The 20,722-nt window shown below is 38.4% G+C and overlaps 7 protein-coding genes across 29 annotated transcripts; 3 read left to right on the forward strand and 4 right to left on the reverse strand.

Annotated features, from left to right (window-relative positions):
* The first annotated feature begins 233 nt into the window (after positions 1 to 233).
* LOC104715709 (alpha-galactosidase 3) lies at positions 234 to 3,292 on the forward strand. The gene is made up of 14 exons (XM_087466639.1): positions 234 to 590; positions 738 to 796; positions 921 to 977; positions 1,063 to 1,097; positions 1,284 to 1,387; positions 1,492 to 1,564; positions 1,726 to 1,784; positions 1,879 to 1,944; positions 2,025 to 2,108; positions 2,263 to 2,327; positions 2,409 to 2,491; positions 2,569 to 2,659; positions 2,761 to 2,819; positions 2,913 to 3,292. The coding sequence occupies exons 1-14, from the start codon at positions 367 to 369 to the stop codon at positions 3,162 to 3,164; spliced, it is 1,311 nt and encodes a 436-aa protein (XP_087322765.1). The 5' UTR covers positions 234 to 366; the 3' UTR covers positions 3,165 to 3,292.
* Positions 3,293 to 3,300: 8 nt separating this feature from the next.
* On the reverse strand, positions 3,301 to 7,403 carry LOC104715711 (uncharacterized). Of its 23 annotated transcripts, none has more exons than XM_087466629.1 (10): positions 7,172 to 7,403; positions 6,258 to 6,331; positions 5,809 to 6,145; positions 5,554 to 5,733; positions 5,368 to 5,460; positions 5,081 to 5,263; positions 4,891 to 4,993; positions 4,618 to 4,797; positions 4,027 to 4,517; positions 3,301 to 3,934 (listed from the first exon to the last, which is right to left on the reverse strand). In XM_087466629.1, the coding sequence occupies exons 3-10, from the start codon at positions 6,055 to 6,057 to the stop codon at positions 3,572 to 3,574; spliced, it is 1,842 nt and encodes a 613-aa protein (XP_087322755.1). In that variant the 5' UTR covers positions 6,058 to 6,145; positions 6,258 to 6,331; positions 7,172 to 7,403; the 3' UTR covers positions 3,301 to 3,571. The 23 variants fall into 23 exon arrangements, with proteins under 23 accessions (XP_087322755.1, XP_087322759.1, XP_087322743.1 ...); XM_087466633.1 differs by having other exon boundaries at positions 6,254 to 6,331; positions 7,172 to 7,396; XM_087466617.1 differs by having other exon boundaries at positions 4,618 to 4,800; positions 7,172 to 7,387.
* Positions 7,404 to 7,501: 98 nt separating this feature from the next.
* On the forward strand, positions 7,502 to 9,369 carry LOC104712294 (uncharacterized). Its single transcript, XM_010429148.3, has 5 exons — positions 7,502 to 8,180; positions 8,325 to 8,525; positions 8,629 to 8,929; positions 9,022 to 9,084; positions 9,181 to 9,369. The coding sequence occupies exons 1-5, from the start codon at positions 7,543 to 7,545 to the stop codon at positions 9,283 to 9,285; spliced, it is 1,308 nt and encodes a 435-aa protein (XP_010427450.2). The 5' UTR covers positions 7,502 to 7,542; the 3' UTR covers positions 9,286 to 9,369.
* Positions 9,370 to 9,542: 173 nt separating this feature from the next.
* On the reverse strand, positions 9,543 to 11,014 carry LOC104712295 (small ribosomal subunit protein eS26x). Its single transcript, XM_010429149.3, has 5 exons — positions 10,786 to 11,014; positions 10,580 to 10,672; positions 10,406 to 10,490; positions 10,161 to 10,294; positions 9,543 to 9,768 (listed from the first exon to the last, which is right to left on the reverse strand). The coding sequence occupies exons 1-5, from the start codon at positions 10,786 to 10,788 to the stop codon at positions 9,691 to 9,693; spliced, it is 393 nt and encodes a 130-aa protein (XP_010427451.1). The 5' UTR covers positions 10,789 to 11,014; the 3' UTR covers positions 9,543 to 9,690.
* Positions 11,015 to 11,247: 233 nt separating this feature from the next.
* LOC104712296 (superoxide dismutase [Mn] 2, mitochondrial) lies at positions 11,248 to 13,111 on the reverse strand. The gene is made up of 6 exons (XM_010429150.3): positions 12,559 to 13,111; positions 12,424 to 12,470; positions 12,205 to 12,330; positions 11,792 to 11,848; positions 11,638 to 11,715; positions 11,248 to 11,507 (listed from the first exon to the last, which is right to left on the reverse strand). Exons 1-6 carry the CDS (start codon positions 12,863 to 12,865, stop codon positions 11,400 to 11,402), a joined length of 723 nt encoding a protein of 240 aa, XP_010427452.1. The 5' UTR covers positions 12,866 to 13,111; the 3' UTR covers positions 11,248 to 11,399.
* Positions 13,112 to 13,736: 625 nt separating this feature from the next.
* LOC104712297 (uncharacterized) lies at positions 13,737 to 14,952 on the forward strand. The gene has a single exon (XM_010429151.3). The coding sequence runs from the start codon at positions 14,068 to 14,070 to the stop codon at positions 14,794 to 14,796; it is 729 nt and encodes a 242-aa protein (XP_010427453.2). The 5' UTR covers positions 13,737 to 14,067; the 3' UTR covers positions 14,797 to 14,952.
* Positions 14,953 to 16,495: 1,543 nt separating this feature from the next.
* Positions 16,496 to 20,722, reverse strand: LOC104712299 (putative LRR receptor-like serine/threonine-protein kinase IRK). The gene is made up of 3 exons (XM_087466641.1): positions 20,266 to 20,722; positions 18,339 to 19,851; positions 16,496 to 18,243 (listed from the first exon to the last, which is right to left on the reverse strand). The coding sequence occupies exons 2-3, from the start codon at positions 19,775 to 19,777 to the stop codon at positions 16,779 to 16,781; spliced, it is 2,904 nt and encodes a 967-aa protein (XP_087322767.1). The 5' UTR covers positions 19,778 to 19,851; positions 20,266 to 20,722; the 3' UTR covers positions 16,496 to 16,778.

Here is a 20,722-nt window from a genome sequence, read left to right on the forward strand (position 1 = left end):
TTACTAACTTTTTAAACATTCAGTAACCATCAGAAAACGTGGTAACTAAAAATATTGGATCACCACATAAATTCTTTAATCGTTTTTATATGTAAACACATTTTGTTAAAAACGTTGGTTAATTAAATCTAATACAGATACAGTAAATGGCTTATAACTCAAGAGCAATTCGTATGTAACACTCAAACTAAATGGGACAAGATTAAATTACATTTTTTAATATAAATTTAACTAATGAAAACGATATAATATGATGATTCATAAGCATATTCTGGAACTAGTTATTATACTTAATCAAACTCTTTTGGAGTTGGAGATATCGATACGACTCCATATATCTAGTTAGCCATTTTCGTGTCTTGACTAATGGCGATTGTCAAGAAGATGAAAGATTTAGTCTTGTTCCTCGTTGGGTTCTTTTCTTTGTCTGTTTTGGTCTCTCAGTCGATCGCAGGGAGAGTCAAAGCTCCGTTGTTGCAGAGCAATACTGGTGGGTTGGTCTTCAGCAAATCATTCAATTCGATCTATGATACGTCTATGTACGGACGCTTGCAGCTCAACAACGGTCTCGCTCGAACTCCACAAATGGGGTAGGTTCAAGTAAAGTAATTAGCTTTTTGGATTGAATCTGTTTCTGCTTAAAATGTGAAAGGAACAATTTTTATGTCTCAATTTGTTATAAAGTTTGGAAATTTTTGAATTCTGTCTTATTGGAATTGTGCTTTGTTAATGGACAGATGGAATAGCTGGAATTTCTTTGCTTGCAATATCAATGAAACGGTCATTAAGGAAACTGGTAAAAGCTTTCTTTTGTTTGATAGCTTCTAATAAAAAGGCTACTCACATGTTTCATCTTTCTTTTTTGAAAAATTCTATTGTTCATTTTGTGTTGCTGATATTGTACTTACTATAATTAACAGCTGATGCTTTGGTCTCCTCTGGCTTGGCTGATTTAGGATACATACATGTCAATATTGGTATTTGTACCTTTGGACCTGTCTCTCTCTATCTGAGATTAAAGCTTACTGCTTTAACGTTTCACAAGTTATTTTTTTGTTGCAGATGATTGTTGGTCCAATTTGTTACGCGATTCAAAGGTAAGGTTACTTGTATTATTACTTCAGTAGAATTTGCTGGTCTAACTTTTGTGGTTAATTTCTCCTTTTTATGCTCGAAAATACTATCTGTAGTGAGCTCATGTCCTGAAGTGATTTTCACTGTGACTTTATAAATCACATTAGACGTTAGATGCTTATTGCTTACGTTTTTGTTTTGTAAATCAGGGTCAATTGGTTCCTCATCCGGAAACCTTCCCATCAGGAATCAAGCTTCTTGCTGATTATGTTCATTCAAAAGGTCTTAAACTTGGTATATATTCTGATGCTGGGTAGGTTATTATTCATGTCCCTCTTTTTGTGTGTTATATAAGCTCGATGAAATTATATGATGTGGTCTTCTCATGTTTCTGTTCTGAATATTTCCTTCTTTCAGCGTTTTCACGTGTCAAGTTCGTCCTGGATCCCTTTTCCATGAAGTGGATGATGCAGACATTTTTGCTTCTTGGGTTAGTTTTCAGCCAATGTCGTTCAAACTTTCAGTTGTCAATGAGCTATTTAAGTTAACCATGTTGAGATATTGTATCCCTAGTTACATACAAGATCACAGTGTATTTGATATTTGGTGGTATATTTGTTTTGGTTTCTCATTGGTACACTTGATTTCCAGGGTGTGGATTATCTGAAATATGACAACTGTTTCAACCTGGGAATAAAACCAATCAAAAGGTTTGATCTTTTATGATTTGATATGGTACCATGTATCCATGAAATCTTTTTGGTATAAGTTTTTGAATGACTTGATGTGGTTTATGGTTTCCAGATACCCTCCCATGCGTGATGCTCTAAACGCGACTGGTCGCTCAATCTTTTATTCGCTTTGTGAATGGTACATATTCAAACTGTCTTCACACAGGGTGGTTTAAATTAGTACCATTTATTTGACCTTCTTTTTTTTTGCGTATGCAGGGGTGATGATGATCCTGCCTTGTGGGCAAAAGAAGTTGGAAACAGTTGGCGCACAACTGAGGACATCAATGATACATGGGCAAGGTGAAATCTCTTTGCATTAGATAAATCTCGTGTTTCATTTGCTTTTAATGAAGATCTTGTCATTTGAGTAGTATGATCATTGATTTGCGTGGAGAGGGATTGGTTCGTTTAAATCATGATCTCATTGCTTTACTTTCTTATATGTTTATGAAAGTATGACTACAATTGCTGATTTGAATAACAAGTGGGCTGCTTATGCTGGACCCGGTGGTTGGAATGGTAAGCAGTCATTTTAAATGTTCTGCTATAGTAAGAACTAGTACACTGAAGTATTGATCACAATTGTTCCCATTGCCTTAGATCCGGATATGTTGGAAGTAGGGAATGGCGGGATGACATATGAGGAGTATCGAGGTCATTTTAGCATTTGGGCTTTGATGAAAGTGTGTAACTAATTTCATGGCTTCTTCATTTTCGTTGATGTCCTCGACTTCATCTCATCCTTGTAGCACTATTGCAGGCACCACTTTTGATTGGTTGTGATGTAAGAAACATGACCGCGGAAACTTTTGAGATTTTGAGCAATAAGGAAGTTATCGCTGTTAACCAAGGTGAATACTAATATTTATTGACTTGTTAGCTTCACTATATACATGATTGTCCACATATTCATTGGCAAAGAACGAGAATCTGAGAACATTTCTGGTTGCAGACCCACTTGGTGTTCAAGGAAGGAAAATTCAAGCCAATGGAGATGATAATTGTCAGCAGGTTTGAATTGGGAGCCACAGAATTATCAGACTCATAGAAAAACCAGAAACACAAACTTGAGGACTCAAATTTGTGATAACTGTTTCATCGCAGGTGTGGTCAGGACCTTTAACTGGTGACCGTATGGTAATCGCTCTCTGGAACCGTTGCTCTGAGCCTGCAACCATTACAGCATCATGGGATCTAATCGGTCTTGAATCTACGATTAGCGTCTCAGTAAGGGACTTGTGGCAGCACAAAGATGTAACAGATAATGCTTCTGTTTCGTTTGAAGCACAAGTAGACGCACACGACTGTCATATGTACGTTCTCACTCCCCAGACAGAATCACACTCTGATGTATAGTTCTTTGTTGTGAGGCATTCATATCTCAAAGATTGCCTTGTGTTTCTGTATACTTGTGCATCATGTAATACGTAAAAAGTATTTTTACTCAAGACAACTTTCATAGTGAATAAATTGATGTTACTCTCTCTGCAAATTGGCACAAGAAGAAAGTAATATTCAGGAGATCTGAAGGAAATTGATTCCAAACAAAAGACAAAAAGCCAAAAACAACTGCTAATCTATACCACTCTTGTATGTTCTGTCCTAACAACAATGAAAAAGAGATCTCTAATGAAACATTGGTCAACAGCATAATCAAGTTTCTGTTAATCTGTTGAATATAGAGTTTGTCCATGTGGTTAAGAGGACCTAGCACTCCTGAACATTAAGATATCAACCAAAGATTTGGTCACAATCTCTAAAAGTCAAGAACCGTTCATGGTTTCCGAGGATCTGCTGTTCTCTTCTTTGCAATTTTCCAGTACCAATGTGCTTGAAGATATAGCATCTACTAGGTTTTCTGGTGGTAGAGATTGGCAATTTTCATCTATCTCCGGATTCACACATCTTGGAGATTTGAGCACAGGCTGATCTGGGTCGGTACAAGCCTCTGGTCTCACACATTCTTCTCCTTTGTTACCGGTACAAGAAGTAGACACTTCACCAGAAAGAACGCAGCAACTACTGGCTTTCTCATCATCTATTGCCTCAGCGGAAGTTTTTAAATGATGCGCCGATGTGTTTCTCCTACTCGAGTCTCTAAACCTGTCAGAGTATAACTGTCGACTCTGCAACAACCAGTGAGCAAAGCAATTCAAAAGCTTGCAGCAACAATTCAAATTTTAAGCTAAAAAGTCGGTCAGTGAGGTTAATCGCATACCATGTCAGGAATGTACGTGCCGGTTCCTCTCCTCTTTCTCATGTTTTGACAGCCATTAGTTAAAGAGTGCAGAGGAAAAGGCTGCACTGAGGTTGATACATTGAGACCTCTCAGATAAAACTCGTTCTTTCGACAACTCACAAGGTCACGAACGATATCCCAACCACTCTGGTCCTTAACATGAGAATTCACCGGGATATAGCTATGCTGAAATGTTCCAGGTATGCTATAGCCATGATACATTTGCCCATACACAAGTCTTTCAAAGTAACCTTCGAAATCTCCACTAAGTTCAGATAATTCTGATCTTCCAGTACCAAACGCAGTAACGGGATCATTTACATCTTGCCTTTGACCCTTACCATTCCTCTCCAAAGAGTTACGAAAGAATCTCTCCAGTCTCCATCCCATGCTTTCACCAGGTAGTGAAAGAACATCTCTGAGCTTTCGAGCTCCATGTGTAAAAGCATGTCTTAATCGTTGGACATTTCCTAACAAAATATTTTTAAGAAAATGAACTTTTTGACAACTGCTATATTTAAGAATATGAACATTTTGACAAACGGTATATTGGTTACGTCAAAAAATTACCTTGTGTAACACTTTTTCCAAGGTTGTTGCTGTGCTTTAGAGGATCAACTATATTGAGAGGTTTGATAGGAAATTCAAGACCATTCCCTTCAACAGCTTTAGTTGAAGCAGAATATAACTCTACACAGTCTCTTAAAAACTTCTCGTCAAGCAATAAGTCATGCTCATTTTCTGGAGAAACTGCTGGAAAGGTAGAGAGAGAGAGCAATCAAAATGTCAAATAGAGAGAATGCCACATAGAGAAGTGTCTGTGATTTTTGGCACCATTCTTACCCATAAGTTCTGGCAGGGAGGATATTGGCACACGACCACTGACACTGATACAGTAGTTGCTCCAATCAAATGAACCATAATAGTCCAAGAACTTATACAGAACCTGTTGAAAGATAATGACTGTAATCTCATCTAATGCATATATCACTTATTGTAGACGATGCTAAAGCTCCAGAAAAAGAGTGGTTACCGCTAAAGGGCCGGATAATGATGAATGAAATAGGTTGATGATGTGCAAGACTAGTACTGCCAATGCATATGTTGAGATCAATCCAGTGTTCGCACCAAGAATTCGACTCTCGTAGTAGCACCAAGCTTTAACTAAGATGATGCTACGCTTGAAAAGATGATCTCTCCCAAAGAGTTGGTCAATCTGAGGATACATAAAACCAGAGATTAACAATAAATAAGTATCAAAGGTATGCAATGATCGATTTAGTGCACTTCTAGAGCCTGATTTAGAATAGATGATAGTACCTGTTCCAGGAAACATAAAGCACAGAGACCTGCCGTTTGATTAAAAGAGATATCCACAGCAATGTTCCTGATATTGCATTTTATGACCTTGACCTATCATAAATCAGCAAACTTTCTTAAGGAAAATTTTGGGCAACCTAGAAAAAACAAAACCGAAACCAAAAGGCTATAAACAAACAAACAAACCTGTGCAGGGATAAACTGAACACCTGTTGCCTGGAATTCAGACTCGCTGTCTTCATTTTGAAGCTTATTGCACAATTGTCCATAAAAATCGTCATCCATATTTTGGTTAGTAAGGACCGTCAGATCAATGTCTCCATCTGGAAGATAGGTTTTAAGAGGCACCGAACCAAATGCAAAGACCTGTAACAATTTCCCATTGAAAGTTAACAGAAAAAAAAGGTTTAACGTGTCAGCAAGAGAAGCAGAGTTTCTAACCTCAATTCCATCATGACTCTTGATAAGAGATCGTACATAATCAATGATCTCATTCCGACTTCTGTCTGAAACAACGACAGGTTGGATAGTGCAAAGTATCTCATGAGCTCTCTGCTCTGCAATCATCCAAGATTCCCTATCTATTGGCAATGAATTCCCTTTAGGTTGTGCTGTTGGTAGTGACAATGAGGATGATGAGGAAGACGAAGACGAAGAAACTGACAATCTTTCTTGAATAATATCACCCATGTGAGCATAACTTCAAACTAACTTCAGGTTGATAATAGTAGGAATTCCTCAACTCAATGAACCACTAAAGTGACAGTGAGAGTGCCATCTACAAACCACAGAGATAGCTACGGATGATTAAAGCTTCCTTCCGACCATCAAAGAGTTTAGGTTTAATAAAAAATTGTCGAGGTTTTAAGTATTGAAAGAGAGTTACCTACCTGCGGACTTAGTCCATTTGTCCTGAGATTCCTTGGGGCTAATCTGTGAAGAATATTCAAGAGGCGTTTAATTCCTGCGACAATTAAGAACAAACAAAAAAGAAAAAAAAAATCAAAACTTGGAACAAAGGGTTTAATAAGATTGTAACGAATCGAAATAACATTTGTTACACATGAAAATAATACGGCATTGTGAAAATCTCTTAACTCTTGGTTCTGGTTTCATCATTTTAAGCTAAAACAAGGACCACGAAGATTACTAAAGACAAAAGAGAAACCCCCCCCCCCCCCCCCAAAAAAAAGAGAAAAAAACGAGATTCACGCGAAATAACAAATTTTGTTTTGTTCTTCTTTCTCAATCAACAACAATCCGATTCAATATAACACCCAAATCTACACCAATCAAAAAAAAAAAATTATCCCAAAAATTATTGTTATCTCATAAAAAAAAAAATGAAGATTTTGATGTAAAATTATGCTTCAAAGAGACCAAACAACAATTAATTCACCTCAACACAAAAAATTTCCAGCTTTTTTTTTTTTTTTTTTAAAGATCTTATGAATGAGTATGAACGTTACACCATACACAATTTCAAACCCAAAGAAAAACAAAATCTTCGAAAGGAACAAAGAGAAACAGATATGAGTAAAATAAAACGGCAAAGAATTTTTTTTTTTTTTTGGGATACCTATTTGTAATTCATTGATCAATCGAGAAGAAACCGAAATAATAATTTTTGTTTTTGTTTAAAACAAAGAGAGGAGAAGAATTATCAACAACAGGAATAGAGAGAGTAATGGATACTTTATAAATTAATTAAAATTTTATAAAAAGAAATATGGAATGTTTATAATAGTGAAGACCCTAAATCAATCTGCCATGTTTGTATCATTTAAAAAAAAATTAACTTCACCTGCCCCAGTCAAATAAATGAAAAAAAATATATATATTTTGAATCTTCTTTCTTCTTCTTCTTCTTCATCTTTGTCTCTCACTCTTAATAGTCATAGTCAAAAAAAAACCCTAAATTTCTTCTCCCAAGTCCAGAAACAGAAACTCTAATTCCATGAATGGGAAGAAAGCGTATCGTATCTTTTCATGGTATCGACTGTAGACGATTCACCCCAACACAAACTCTAAAATCTAATGATAAACTTGATGACGTGGCTTTACTAATACGAGGTTTCATCTTATCCGTACACGTGTCTTTATTTCGGACGGGACTAATTAATTTAGATAAATGGAATTATTAAAAAAAAAAATAATCAGAATTTTTTTCCCGCTATGTTGTTAACTCTCTCTCCTAAAACCCTATCTTCTTCTTCTTCTCTCACTCTCCACAAATCTCAAAACCCTAGATGTAATAAATCCCCAAATTCAGCTCGATTCAAGAGTTCGAAACAGAGATCTCATCCCATTCTCGTGAAATCCGAAGTTCAGATTGAGAGAGATCTCGAATTCGAACCGGGAGATACTTTTTTCCGCCACGAAAGCGCTACAGGACGAGACCTCGGCGTGTTATCGGCGACGCTGTACAAGAGATCCAATGGAACTTTACGGGTGCTGGACGCGATGTGCGGATGTGGAATTAGGTCGCTTCGTTATCTTGTGGAAGCAGATGCTGATTTCGTGATGGCCAACGACGCCAACGATGATAATAGGAAGGTGATTACTGATAATTTGAGTAGTAGAGTGGAGAGAGGTAACGGAGATGAGAGGAAATGGGTTGTGACGCATTTGTTGGCTAATAAAGCTATGATTGAGCGGTACATGGTTGCTGATTTTTTCGATATGATTGACATTGATTCGTTTGGGAGTGATTCGTCTTTTTTGAGAGATGCGTTTAATACGTTGAGATTGGGTGGTTTGCTTTACTTGACTTCAACTGATGGTTACTCTTCTGGTGGTCACCGACCTTATAAGTGAGTCAAAAAAGCTTTACTTTTTCTGGTTTTGTTTACTGGGTTCATTAGTTAATCATAGTAACAATTTTGGGAACATGCTATGATTTAGGGACTAAGGAGGTTTGGAAGTTTAAACATTTCTTGGTTTGTTTTGATGTGTAGTTCTTTAGCAGCCTATGGAGCATTTATTAGGCCAATGCCCTTTGGGAATGAGATTGGGCTAAGAATGCTTATAGGTGGAGCTATGAGAGAGGCTGCTCTACTTGGTTATCATGTTACGCCTCTTTTCTCATACTATTCTTATCACGGACCTGTGTTTCGAGTCATGCTGAGGGTTCACCGTGGGAAACTACATGAGGACAGGTTTTGTTTTTTCTTCGTTCTGAATTCTGACTAATAGGATTCGAATATTGTTGGTTATGTTTGCTTTTTGTAATTAGAGTTTTCTTGTGTCTTTTAACTGCAGGAACTATGGTTTTGTCACGCACTGTAATCTATGTGGCCATTCTCGTACATTGAGATTTGATGAACTTGGTTTGATGGGATGTCCCTGTAGTGATACCAAGGCTTCTTCTTCACTGGTTGTGTCTGGACCAATGTGGCTTGGACCGCTTCATGATGCGTCGTATGTGAAGGAAATGCTGGAATTGGCAAAGGAATTGGGGTGGATCGGTGAAGGCACTGGCGTGGATCTGGAGAAGCTTCTCAGTATAATGATTGAAGAGAGCGATCCAAGACTGCCACCAGGATACACCAAAATGGATGAGGTACTCTGAAACCATATGATTCATTTACATTTATAAGAAAGACGCATTTCATCAACCTTACATAATAAGGATTTGTTTATTTTGTATATTAGATGGCCAGCCGTGCAAAGATGAACTCACCTCCGTTGAAGAAGATGATGAGTGCACTAGTTAAGGTGGAGTAGTAATTAAATTCTCACAGCTTTGATCTCTGAAGTATTTGATGTGCAAAGTACAAAGCTAAAACGCTCTGCTTTTTGGATTTTTTGCAGGAGGGATATGCTGTTAGCAGATCTCACATTATCCCCAACGCTCTCAAAACAGATTGTCCCATGTCAAACTTTGTAAGGATTGCCCAAGAAAATTTGAAGAGTTGACTTTTTGATACATCTTTCATTTGTGCAACAGAGAATTTTTGTTACATTTTTGATAGATAATTTTAGTAACCTCTGTTTCTTCCTGTTTCTACTTTACAAAGGAATCACACCCAACACTCGACTTGTCAGCTTATGACAACTTAGGAGATACCATTTTGTTTTAATGAGTGAATCTTTCGTCATTCATACTTGTCTTCAACCAAAGGGTATCAAGTTGCACTAATCAAAAAGAGTCGAAAGAGTGAAGTCAAATAAGCTGAGAAAAAAATTGGTCTTAAACATTTAAAGCTTCATGCGGCAAAATCATCTGTAACAAAATGTAGAAAACATCTTCAAAAATTTCAGACAAAAAGGAGACTGAAACTACAATAGAAACAGTTTTGGGTTGCAAGCTTCTTAAAGTCTTCAGGCACGAGGAGCAGCAGGTGCACCACCAGCGGGGCGAGGAGCCTGACCAGGTTGTGCTGGCTTGGGTGTATCCTCCTGAAACAATTTATGATTTTTTGAAACCATTCAGTCAGAAACTTTCCTCAAAACAATACACTGAACAGTAATTCTAAACGAGACTAATACAGAGCAGAACACTAGAGATTGAAACAACTATTCAAAGTAGACTGTTGAGCTAACCCTTCTAGCATAATTCGTAAGATGTATCACAACCAGAGAGATATACTAATCAGCTGACTTTATACTAAATGAAAAATACAGGAATTCTACTTCAAACCAATTGAAGTTCCCAATTATTATCAGAAGACAAGACAGATTAAGCAAAACTGATTGCCGAAGTACACAAGAACACACTGATTGCCTCAAGGACATAATCAAAAGGAGACAAAGGTAAGTCTTAATTGAAATGAGTGTATCGAGGAGCTAACCTTGCGTCTGGCAAAACGAGGTGGAGGGGTACGAATCCTACGGTTGGCGGTGGATCGGACTCTCACAACGTGAGAGTGGATAGCACATGAGACACAGTATTGTGTCTTAGCGTAAAGCTTTGGGAGAGTGTAACCTACCAATCCAAAACAACATTTATAAATCAAATTTAACACACACAATTCCAAAATGGTAAAAAAAAAAACAAATACAATCAAACAATGCGTAATGAGGAAGCAACACATACCATCGTAGACGCTGGCTTCTTGAACATCTCTAATAGCAGCTTGCTCAACAATGTTCCTGACGATAAATCTCTTGATCGCCTTATCCTATGTAAGTAATAGAACCAAAATCAAATTAATTTTCATTCTTAGACAAAACTTAGTATCGGAAAATGATTAGTAGGGAGAGATCAAACCTTGGGGCAGCATTTGCCACAGTTGGAACACCTGATTGGTTTCACATGACCACGGTTATGCTTGTTCCTTCCACCATTCCTACGTTTGAAAGTCTGCAAATAAACAAACTCGAATTCAATACACAATTTTTGCTTTCCAAGTCTCTGGTGAGCTTGACTCTGTGTTCTAAATGATGAATCTAATCAAAGAAGGAGAGAAGACTTGCCATGTTGTGCAGCAGAGAGATTCAAGCCTCCTCTTTGCTTCAGTTCTATTTGATGCGGCGGCGACAAGGAAGCACAAGATTGCAGTAACCCTAAAATTCGCGGAACAATCTTTAAATATATGCCGACCATTTCCGTTTTAGGGTTTTTATTTGACTATGACTTATTTGGGCCTTTGTTTGACCCATTTCAATCCCATGTCTGCTTCAAGTTTTTCTACCAAACGGGCCACTAAATACAAATAATTTTATTAAGAGAACCATTTGGAATTTTTTACATGGTTGAAAATTTTCAATATTCTTTTTTATTCAAATTTATCTTTTATTGAATCTCAAATATTAACACTTTGTTTATTTTAACTATATTTTAAATTTTTTACATCTTCTATATGTTTATAACTGCTTCATCAAACCAGACCAAATATAAACTTACTTTTATTTTAGTTTCCAAAACAACACCAAAAAAACCATTAACAAAACATTTATTATCTTTTCAAGGTACACTACACAGGCATTTTTAAAGCTTCTGTTCTGTTTTACAAACAAGACAACATAACCCCTATTTAAAATAAAATAAAACTACAGACTCCATATGCATATTTATACATACATAAAACTCAGTTTGTATCAAGATCACGGCTATGCTTCTCGAATATGTCCGCCGCATATTTCCAGTTGATCACGCTCCATATGTTCTTCAAGTACTCCGCTCTTGCATTTTTGTACTGCATTACCCGCACCGAAATGATCATTAGTTAACATTCAGTTCGATGATTTTCTTACTAAAACTGATATGTTCAACAACTCTATATATTAGGGACTAGGGAGTGTCATAATTGAGATTAGATAGAGTACCTGTGGATAGTAGGCATGCTCCCACACGTCAATCCCGATTAGAGGAACCAAGTGTGTTCCTTTAGTCACCAATGGATCCTGAATTTTCTCTATACGTCAAATGTTTCTTCTTTCTTTTTGTTTGTAAAAATTCTTAACTAATACATTGATCTACCTGATTGGCTGTGGTCTCAACGACAAGTCTCTTTAGCTCTCTGTCTAGTCCAAGCCACTAATTCATTCAAAGCAACCAAAAAAAAAAAAAAAATTACCAAGTGTATTTACCAATCAATCAACAATATTAAATATAATGACAGTTTTCAGTTTTTCTATATTTCAACCACGATTTAAGAGATAAAAACGTGCCAAAGTTCATAGGTTTCATAAACTGAAAGAAATGGTTCATCGTTTGCTTATATACTTGTTACACTAACACATTTTTCTGGACATTACTGATATAAGTATATCCTTTTTCCACCCAAAAAGAATCTTACATCACATATCCGATTCAAATAAAACAGAAAATTTACGTCATTTCAGAATATTTAACCAAACGTATTGTTAATGAGACTCTAACAAGAAGCTTACCACCCATCCAGATCCCTGCACAGCTGCTCCTTCTGCGTTCATCTTTTGGATCAATCCCTCTAAGGATCCAAAATGAGCATCAATCGCCGAAGACAAAGGATCATGCGGTGGCTTGCCACCTCCTTCCTACACCATTTTAGTTTGACCCATTATATAAGAGAGGAAACAAAAATCATCATATATAGAAGATGGAGTAACGAAGAAGTAACATATTAATACATGAACAGGGGCTAGGTTTTTCCAGAAGATTGCATGGTTAACGTGACCTACAAGCAAAGCAAATTTAAAATAAATCAAATTCCACCGGAAGATTGTAATTAGATCTTAGTCGTCTAATTAGAGCTAGGTTTTGACCTCCGCCGTTGAACTTGATGAGGCTTTGGAGTTTGACGACAGCGGAGTGATCACCGTCGGCCATGGCAGAGCGAAGGCTGTTGAGGGCTTTGTTGTACTGAGTGACATAAGTCTGGTGGTGTTTCTGGTGATGTAGCCGCATGATCTCCTCGCTAATAACTGGCTCTAGCGCATCATAAGCGTAAGGAAGATCAGGCAGTGAAGCTGTCTTCATTGATTCGAGACACGGGTCCATGGTTGTTCCTCCGGCGTCGTAAAGACTCGCTGCGAAGATCACAAGGACGATAATGAACACGACAGTGGTCATGCTTTTTTTTTATATATATGTACACACTAAGTTAAGCGAGAGGTGGATTTTATTTAGACAAGTATACGAAGAGATTAAGCCACGTAAGATTTGACTCATCCACTTGTCGATCTGTAATGCTTCATGGCTTTAGGCCTTTTGCATAGTTGCCAAGTCTGATTGTTGCTCGTTTTGTGTCGCAACCTTATTGCGATGGTTATGAACTTATGAATTATGATGTTGTTGTTATGTGGGCAAACGCGATATAAATCCAAAGCTCAGTCCATTGATCTGATCCTTATATGCAAAAGATCAACGCAAATTCAGATTACAGTATTGTGTCAGCGCACTGAGCAGCCATGTGTCACGTGAAATCATTATTTGTTTCCGCGTTTTTTTTTTTTTCCTCTTTCATTATTTGTAGAGTTCCGGAGTCCGGACCATGGCCATGTTCTCTTTGGTGCTGCCGGGCATGGTCTATTCGGTGCAAACGACAAAGTCCATAGCGAAAATAAAAAGAAAACAAGCGAAGCCCATAAATCATACGAACCACAAAACTTTCTTCAAAAAACTCAAAACGAAAGGCCCAATACACCGTGGAGTCTGACGGGGCGTAAACAATGGTCTAGATTAAAAATGACGTGGAAGACACAAGAACTCCACAGTTTAAATCACTCACCAGCGTGTGCCCGCCCAAGCCATGCACACAGCTAAACCGCGTCGCCACGTTCTCCTTCCCTTATAACGCCTTCACGTATAATCCAACCGTCCAATTTAAATCCAACGGTGAATATCAAATCTCAATCGAGTCATTATCGTTGTTTACACTTTCCAGGAAAATAATAATCAAACTACCTAAAGCCAACTCAGACTTTTTGAGGATAACGTGAAGAATAAGTTAAACGCGATTTCTACTATCTCTAAATCTCAACCGTCCGATCACAAACAACTTACACAAACTCGAAACAACAAAAAAAAAATTAGTTATATATAAATAAACTAATCATGTTATTGCCATTGGATTGTGTGTGTGGCTGCGTCAGTAAAACGTATTCTTATAAGCAACAAACAAACCATTGGTGTGAATTGTGATTTGCTTCTTCTATAAAGAAACCGTCAAACTGAATTCATTTTATTCATATATAATTGCGTGAAGCAATCTCCAAATCTAAAATCCGCATCTCCTTTTCCGATTCGTCTATCTGCAATTGAATCTTCCGGAAATGGCGGCGTCTGCGAGGATTTCTTGCGGAGGAGGAAGTGCATGTGCCGTTCGTTGTGATCGGCGTACGGTGGATTTGAATTCTCGATCGTTTTGTGTGGTTCCGGTGACGAATCGACGGAATTTGTGCGAGATCGGGAAGGTTTCGATGTCGATGGATGATTTGCCGGCAACACGGTCTGTCGCGGTGAAGGTTGATCGGATCGGTGAGAGGAAACGTGGCGGATCATTTGTGTCGAGGGAGAAGCTTGATGTGTGGTTGAGGGATTCGGTTGTTGAGATCGTGAAGAATCTTAGGGAATCTCCGTTGTTGATGCACTTATACGCGGAGGCGAATGGTCGTTTGACTACGACGGCGACGAGTCCGGAGGCTGAGGATTGGCCGGAGATGAAAGGGAGGTGGGGTAGAGGAGAAGAGAGGACACCGGAGGGGGTTATATTCGTGGAGAAGCTTAAGGACGGCGACGTAGCGGATCGAGAAGGAGATGATGATGGTGAGGATGATTACCACACCGACGGTGGCGCGTGTGGAGATACGAGCGCGTGGGGGATTGTGGCGCAAGGAAGAGGAACGGATTCTGGACCGGTTTGTTATTTATTGAAAACGACCCGGGTTGGTTCCGGTATGGGGACGGTTTGCACCCATTTCTGTTTGGTTAAGGTTAAGAGCTTTAGGGAGACGGCTATGTCACAGTTGAATAACTCGTGGTTGGTGCAGACTGGTCAATGAAAGCAAAGTGATTATCCAAAGGATTGATCTGTATATTTTTATTCACTTTGGGTTTTGGATTATGAAACCCTTATGGATGATCAAAATAATTTGGTGAACTAAAATGTAAATAAAAAAGGTTAAGTTGATTGGGTTATAGTGATTGGTTTTATCAAAGAACATTGTTAGTTTGTTACTACTATTCTAGTAGAAAACTTATGAATACAAGTAGTAGACCAACTTGTAAGATCAAGAGTTTCCTGGGTGATATGATACTCCATCACACTACAATATGCAAAAAGTGTAGACGAAGAGAAGAAGAAAATGAATTAACGACGACGACGACGACAACAACGTGGGACTGAATATAATTGTGATGATTGTATGTATTATTGGATCATTACAGCTCTTTGCCGCGTGAATCTGTCGAGAATGGATTTGAGTTTTAAGGCCTGTGTTTAAATAAGGACGGTATAATAGACCTTTGTTCCTCTAGGCTACGGTTTGTGTTTGTATGCTCATTCGTATATTATTATTCTATGATTGGCTCAATTTCAATGCTTATGAATCAAAACACTCATGAAGTGATGAAAACGATTACTTTGACTTGGCACCATCACCCTCTACGAGTAGAAAGAAAGAAAGGAATCGGTGCTAGTGCTGCCATCAACTCCCAAGCTTACTAACACTTATACTTGTGGAGTTCTCGTTGACCATACATTCCGGAACATATCCTCTCATTTATCTACGAGCAACTCCGAGTTCTGCAAATTGACCTATGAGTTTGAATCTTTTCTCTTTCAAATGGAACAAAAAAAAAATAATTGTTTTGGAACCTATAATTATCCTTGGACCGGAGTTCGTCAAAAAAAAAAAAAAATTATCCTTGGACCGGTTATGCTGTTACATATTAGAAGTTAGTTTGTGTTTTTTTTTTCAATAAAAGATTGCACATAGTATAAACATGTAAAAAAAAAAAAAACTCAAAAGTTCAAACCGTGTCTATTGTTTTCTTGTCCCACAAATAGTAAGAAATTGACTCCTAACTCCTAAGTTTTTTTTTTTTTTTTTTTTTTTCTTTCAGGTTCCATTTGAAATGAGAAAAGGTTAGCAATTATGGCTTAGAAAGTGTCAAACCGTTAGATGCCATCTCAATTTAATGCAATCGTTTATTTTTCCAATGAAGAATTAAGTTGTGAATTAAAAAGTACTTAGAAATTTTGCACCAGGCTCGGTTTTTGATTCGGACGATGTGAATTTAGTTAGTTCATCGTTGTCTTCTATTCTTTTATTGAAACGATAAATTTATACTTCCACTGTCGTATTAATTTCTTCTTTCCCAACTCCGAGAGAGAAAAACGTGGTCTGTTTCAGACAGGGCATGCTCAATTCCTCTTTTATTGGCCATTGAAACTAGGGTTCTTCTGTTAGTAATTACTCTAAAAGCCAAAGCAAATAATGTACTATTTTAATTACCGATTCTTGAGACGTTTCCTCGATTCCCATAATCCAATAAAGATCAGAAGAGACTAATTGATGAGTTTTCACAGAGTCCCATGCACATGGTTGCAACAAATGAAGCTTCTTGAAGTTTTTGGGAGTATTATATAGCTCTTTCTTGATTCTTGATGTTCTTAGCCCTAAGCTTCTTTTGTTTGTCTCACAAGAAACTTTATCTTCTATATGACTGCTAAGGTTGAAACCTGAAATGAATACTACATTTTTCTTTCATAACAATTAAAGATTTTAACAAAAGAGTCCCAAATTATGGAACCCGGTGAAGACAAATCCGATAAAACACTAGAATGTTAAGAACAATAAACAGAGGAAGCTAAAAACAGATAAACTGAAACTAAAAGACACAAAACATAAAACTTAGGAGATTTATCAAAAAAAACAAACACAGACAATGATCTCTCTTAGACTCTTACAAACCAAAAGAACAAACCGGATTCCTCTTCGCCGGAACTTGGTAGTGAAAGAACATGTTAGTTTTGATTTTTTCAACTCGAACCCAACTCATCTGAGCTCCCAGAAGGGCATCTGATCATCCTCAATATGTTAACAGCTTCTCCCATGTGTGGTCTACTAGATGGAACCTGAGAAGTGCAAATAAGCCCTAGTTTTATCACTGCAATCGCTTCTTCTACCGGGAACTTCCCTTGCAGCCTCGGATCAATACATTCATCTGCTCTTCCATCTTCAAGAGCTTCTCTCACCATATCACACAGAACCACAACATCATCTTCCATATACTCCACAGGCTTTTTACCTGTAACCACTTCAAGAACCAAGACTCCGAATCCATAAACATCGCATTTCTCTGTTATTTTCACTGTTCTACAAGCAAACTCTGGAGCCATGTATCCCAAGGCACTCTGTATCTTGCTGCTCAGAACGTACCTATCTAGCATGGGTAATAGCCTTGCTAATCCGTAGTCTCCAACTTTAGGCTCACCAGAGCTGTCTAGCAACACGTTGCTCGATTTGATGTTGTAGTGGATGACGTTTGATTGGTGCAAATAGGCTAAGCATTTGGCTGTACCGAGGATGACGTTGAACCGGTCATTCCAAGAAAGCGAGCTACTACCTCCTGGTGCTTCGTGTAAGTGTTTATATAAACTCCCACCAGAGAGAAACTCATAGATAAGAAGCTGAAGAGATGTTGTCCAGTAATAACCTTCGAGTTTAACCAGATTTGAATGCCTGAGTTTCCCAAGTTTCTTGACCTCTCTTTCGAATTCTTCCTGAGACTTGACGAGACTCGAGACAGTGAGCTTCTTGATAGCCACGGGATAGCCATCTCTGATAACTGTTCTGTACACTGCTCCAAATCCACCTCGGCCGAGCTCACAGTCTTTGTTAAGCAGAGCATGTGTTCCCGTGCTGAAATCAGGTTCACCTGAGAACATCACAAGCTTCCCTGAGTTGCTATCAGTAGTGGGAGATCGGCTGAAGTCATCTCCGCCTGAGAACGTAAGCGGTACAGCTGATCTTGAAACTGTTGATGCGCGCACTCTCAGATTAAGCACTGTGATGGCTATTACACCAACCACAATGGCTGCAGCAGCACTAATGGCTATTAAAGAAGATATACTAAGGAGTATTCTTTTGTGACCAGCACCAGCAGGCATTACTTCACCCGAGGAAGGATCGATAGTTGAATTAGGATTCAACACAATCGGTTTAGGGGCAACAGCGGGACAAGAGTTATTGACAACAGCACCGCAAATTCCCGTGTTTCCTGATACTGAACTCGGAGGCAATCCGTTGAAGATCCCACCTGCAGGTAGCTCCCCAAAGAGATGGTTATGAGACATGTTGAAGGTGTGAAGATAGCCGAGATTAGCCAACTGTTTAGGAAGCGTTCCGGTCAGTTCATTAAATGATATGTCGACTTCTTCGAGCTTTGTGAGTTTTGCGAGTTCGCGTGGAATTGAGCCTAGCAGCTTGTTATGTGACAGGATCCTGTGGAAAGAAGCATGAAACATAATACTGTAAAGACAGAATCTTTAATGGGAAAATCTTTTAGCTGAATGCAACTTCAAGCAAAAGAGACTTACAAAGACCGAAGGGGACTGCAATTCTTGATGGAAGGTGGAATACTTCCGTCCAACAAGTTATTGTCTAGTCTCAACTCCTCCAAAGACACAGCTCCACCTGTTTCTCGAGGAATCGTTCCATTAAGCTGATTGTGACTCAAATCAAGGACGCTCAAGTGCTTTAGTTCCCCAATGGTACTGGGGATGGGGCCGGTAAGAGAGTTTCTGGACAGATGCAAACCCTCCAAGTCTCTAAGATCTCCTAGACCATCTCCAATCTCGCCAGAGAAGGAATTGTGGGAGAGATCCAACACCTGGATCTTCTTGATACCTCCAGTGGAGTTATCATTCTTTAACGCAGAAACATCACGAGAACCATCTTGAAATATCCACATCGGAAGCTTTCCAGTCAGAGAGTTCCCACTAAGATCTAAGGCCAAGAGGTTGATACAGTTAGCTGTTGAGTCCGGCAAGCTACCAATAAGCCCATTCCCAGAAAAGTTCAGAACTTTCAGTGCTAGAAGGTTGCCTATGGAGTCTGGAACCTGCCCTGAAAACTTGTTCATAGAAAGATCCAAACTCTCAAGACTCCTCATTTCACCAATCCACTTTGGAACTTCCCCTTCTAACGCATTCTTTCCCAAGTTGAGAGAATAACACAAACTGAGCTGCTGAAATGTATCAGGTAAGCTCCCAGATAGAGAGTTATCACTAAGATCAATAGTCTTGAGCAGCATACAGCTCCCAATTTCGCTAGGAATAGGACCAGACAAACGGTTTCTACTCAAATCAAGAGAACGCAAGTTGTTCAATCTGTCTATCTTATCAGGAAACTCTCCCTCTAACTCATTCCTCGACAAATCAAGCGATCTTAGAGTGTTCAAAGACCAAACCCCAGAAGGCATAGAACCAGAGAAACGATTCGAAGACAAGTTTAAAGAAGCAAGAGACGAGCACGAGCTTATACTAACCGGAATCTTCCCAGTAAGCTTGTTCTTGGCTAAAGACAAAACTCTTAACGACCCACATTGCTTGAAAAACTCATCAGGTAGCGAACCAGACAACGCATTGCTGCTCAAGTCGACAACTTTAAGGTTAACAAGGCTCAGCAGAAAATTAGGGTTAATGACTCCGGTGAGATTGTTGTTGGAGAGAGAGAGCTTATGAAGAAACTGAAGCTGAAGTAACCCACGACCAATTCGACCAGAGAGAGAGAAGCCATCTAGGGTTAGCTCAGTGACACGATTGGTTCTGGGATGACATTTGACTCCGGTCCAGCTACAAGGAGTGTAGTCATCTTCGTTCCAAGAAGCTAGCTTTTGCTCTGGATCTCGTAAATCGGCTTTGAAGACAATGAGACCCAAAACGTCGTCGTTTAAAGGCGGGTCTAGAGATCTCACCGGAGTCGTCACCAACACCACCGACACCAACAAGACTGTAAAAATCAGTGCTTTATACATCTTTTCGTCGACCCACACTTCTCCGTTGTACAGATTTTAGTTGCGGAAGAGCTCCATTTTTTGAGTTTTTTGAGCTGAGAAAATAGAAAGAAAACAAAAAAAAAAACAGATGAACAACAACAACAGCAACGACAACAAAAGAAATAGTACAGCTCAAAAAAAAAAAACTTTTTTTTTGTTCGTATTCAGGTTTTTAGATTGAGTACAAGAAGATAACAAAAAAAAAATAAGAAACAACGGCTACATTTGTGACCAACGGAGCTAATTCAGAAGAAGAAGAAAAAAAAAAAAACACAAAAACAAGATGAAAAAAAAAATCAAGTAGACGAAGCAAGTAACTGAAGAAAATTAAAGAATTTTTTTTAAAATGAGTGGAATTAACACTAGGGGTAATGTTAAGCAAAAGTCTAAAAATTTGAGCTATTAGTACAGTTTCGATCTGAGAATGAGAAAAGTTACTAAAAAATGAGGAACAAAAACAATTTTACCTGGAAATAATTATCTTCCGGGTAAAGCTTTTTCTCAAGGGAAGAAATGTTGAAGCTCAGGCGAGAGAAAAAAAAAACTCCACCGAAGAACAAAGAAAAAAGAGTAAGAGGGACACGAGCTTCTTCTTCTTCGTCTTCTTCTTGGTAGGTTCGTAGTAGCTTTTAAAGAACAGTGAGAATTTGTTGAAGAAGTAGAGGAAAGAAAAAAAAAAAAAACCAATAAAGAAAAAGGCAAAGCAGAGAGAGAGAGAGAGAGTAATTAAAAGCTGCCTTTATCAACGGGCTGTAAAGAAGAGGGACGTGGGGCCCGAGGAAGGTGGGTGGACTCATTAAATCGAAATTGACACGTGTTTTCATCTTGTTGGGTTCGTTTTATCCGACTTGGCTGCCACGTGGCTTTTTTTTTTTTTTCTTTTGTTGTAGAAGTGGGAGAAATTGAATGAATAAAATGATTGGC

This window comes from Camelina sativa, chromosome 9, assembly GCF_030686135.1.
Source record: "Camelina sativa cultivar CO46 ecotype springtype chromosome 9, ASM3068613v1".
In the NCBI taxonomy this organism is placed as follows: Eukaryota; Viridiplantae; Streptophyta; class Magnoliopsida; order Brassicales; family Brassicaceae; genus Camelina; species Camelina sativa.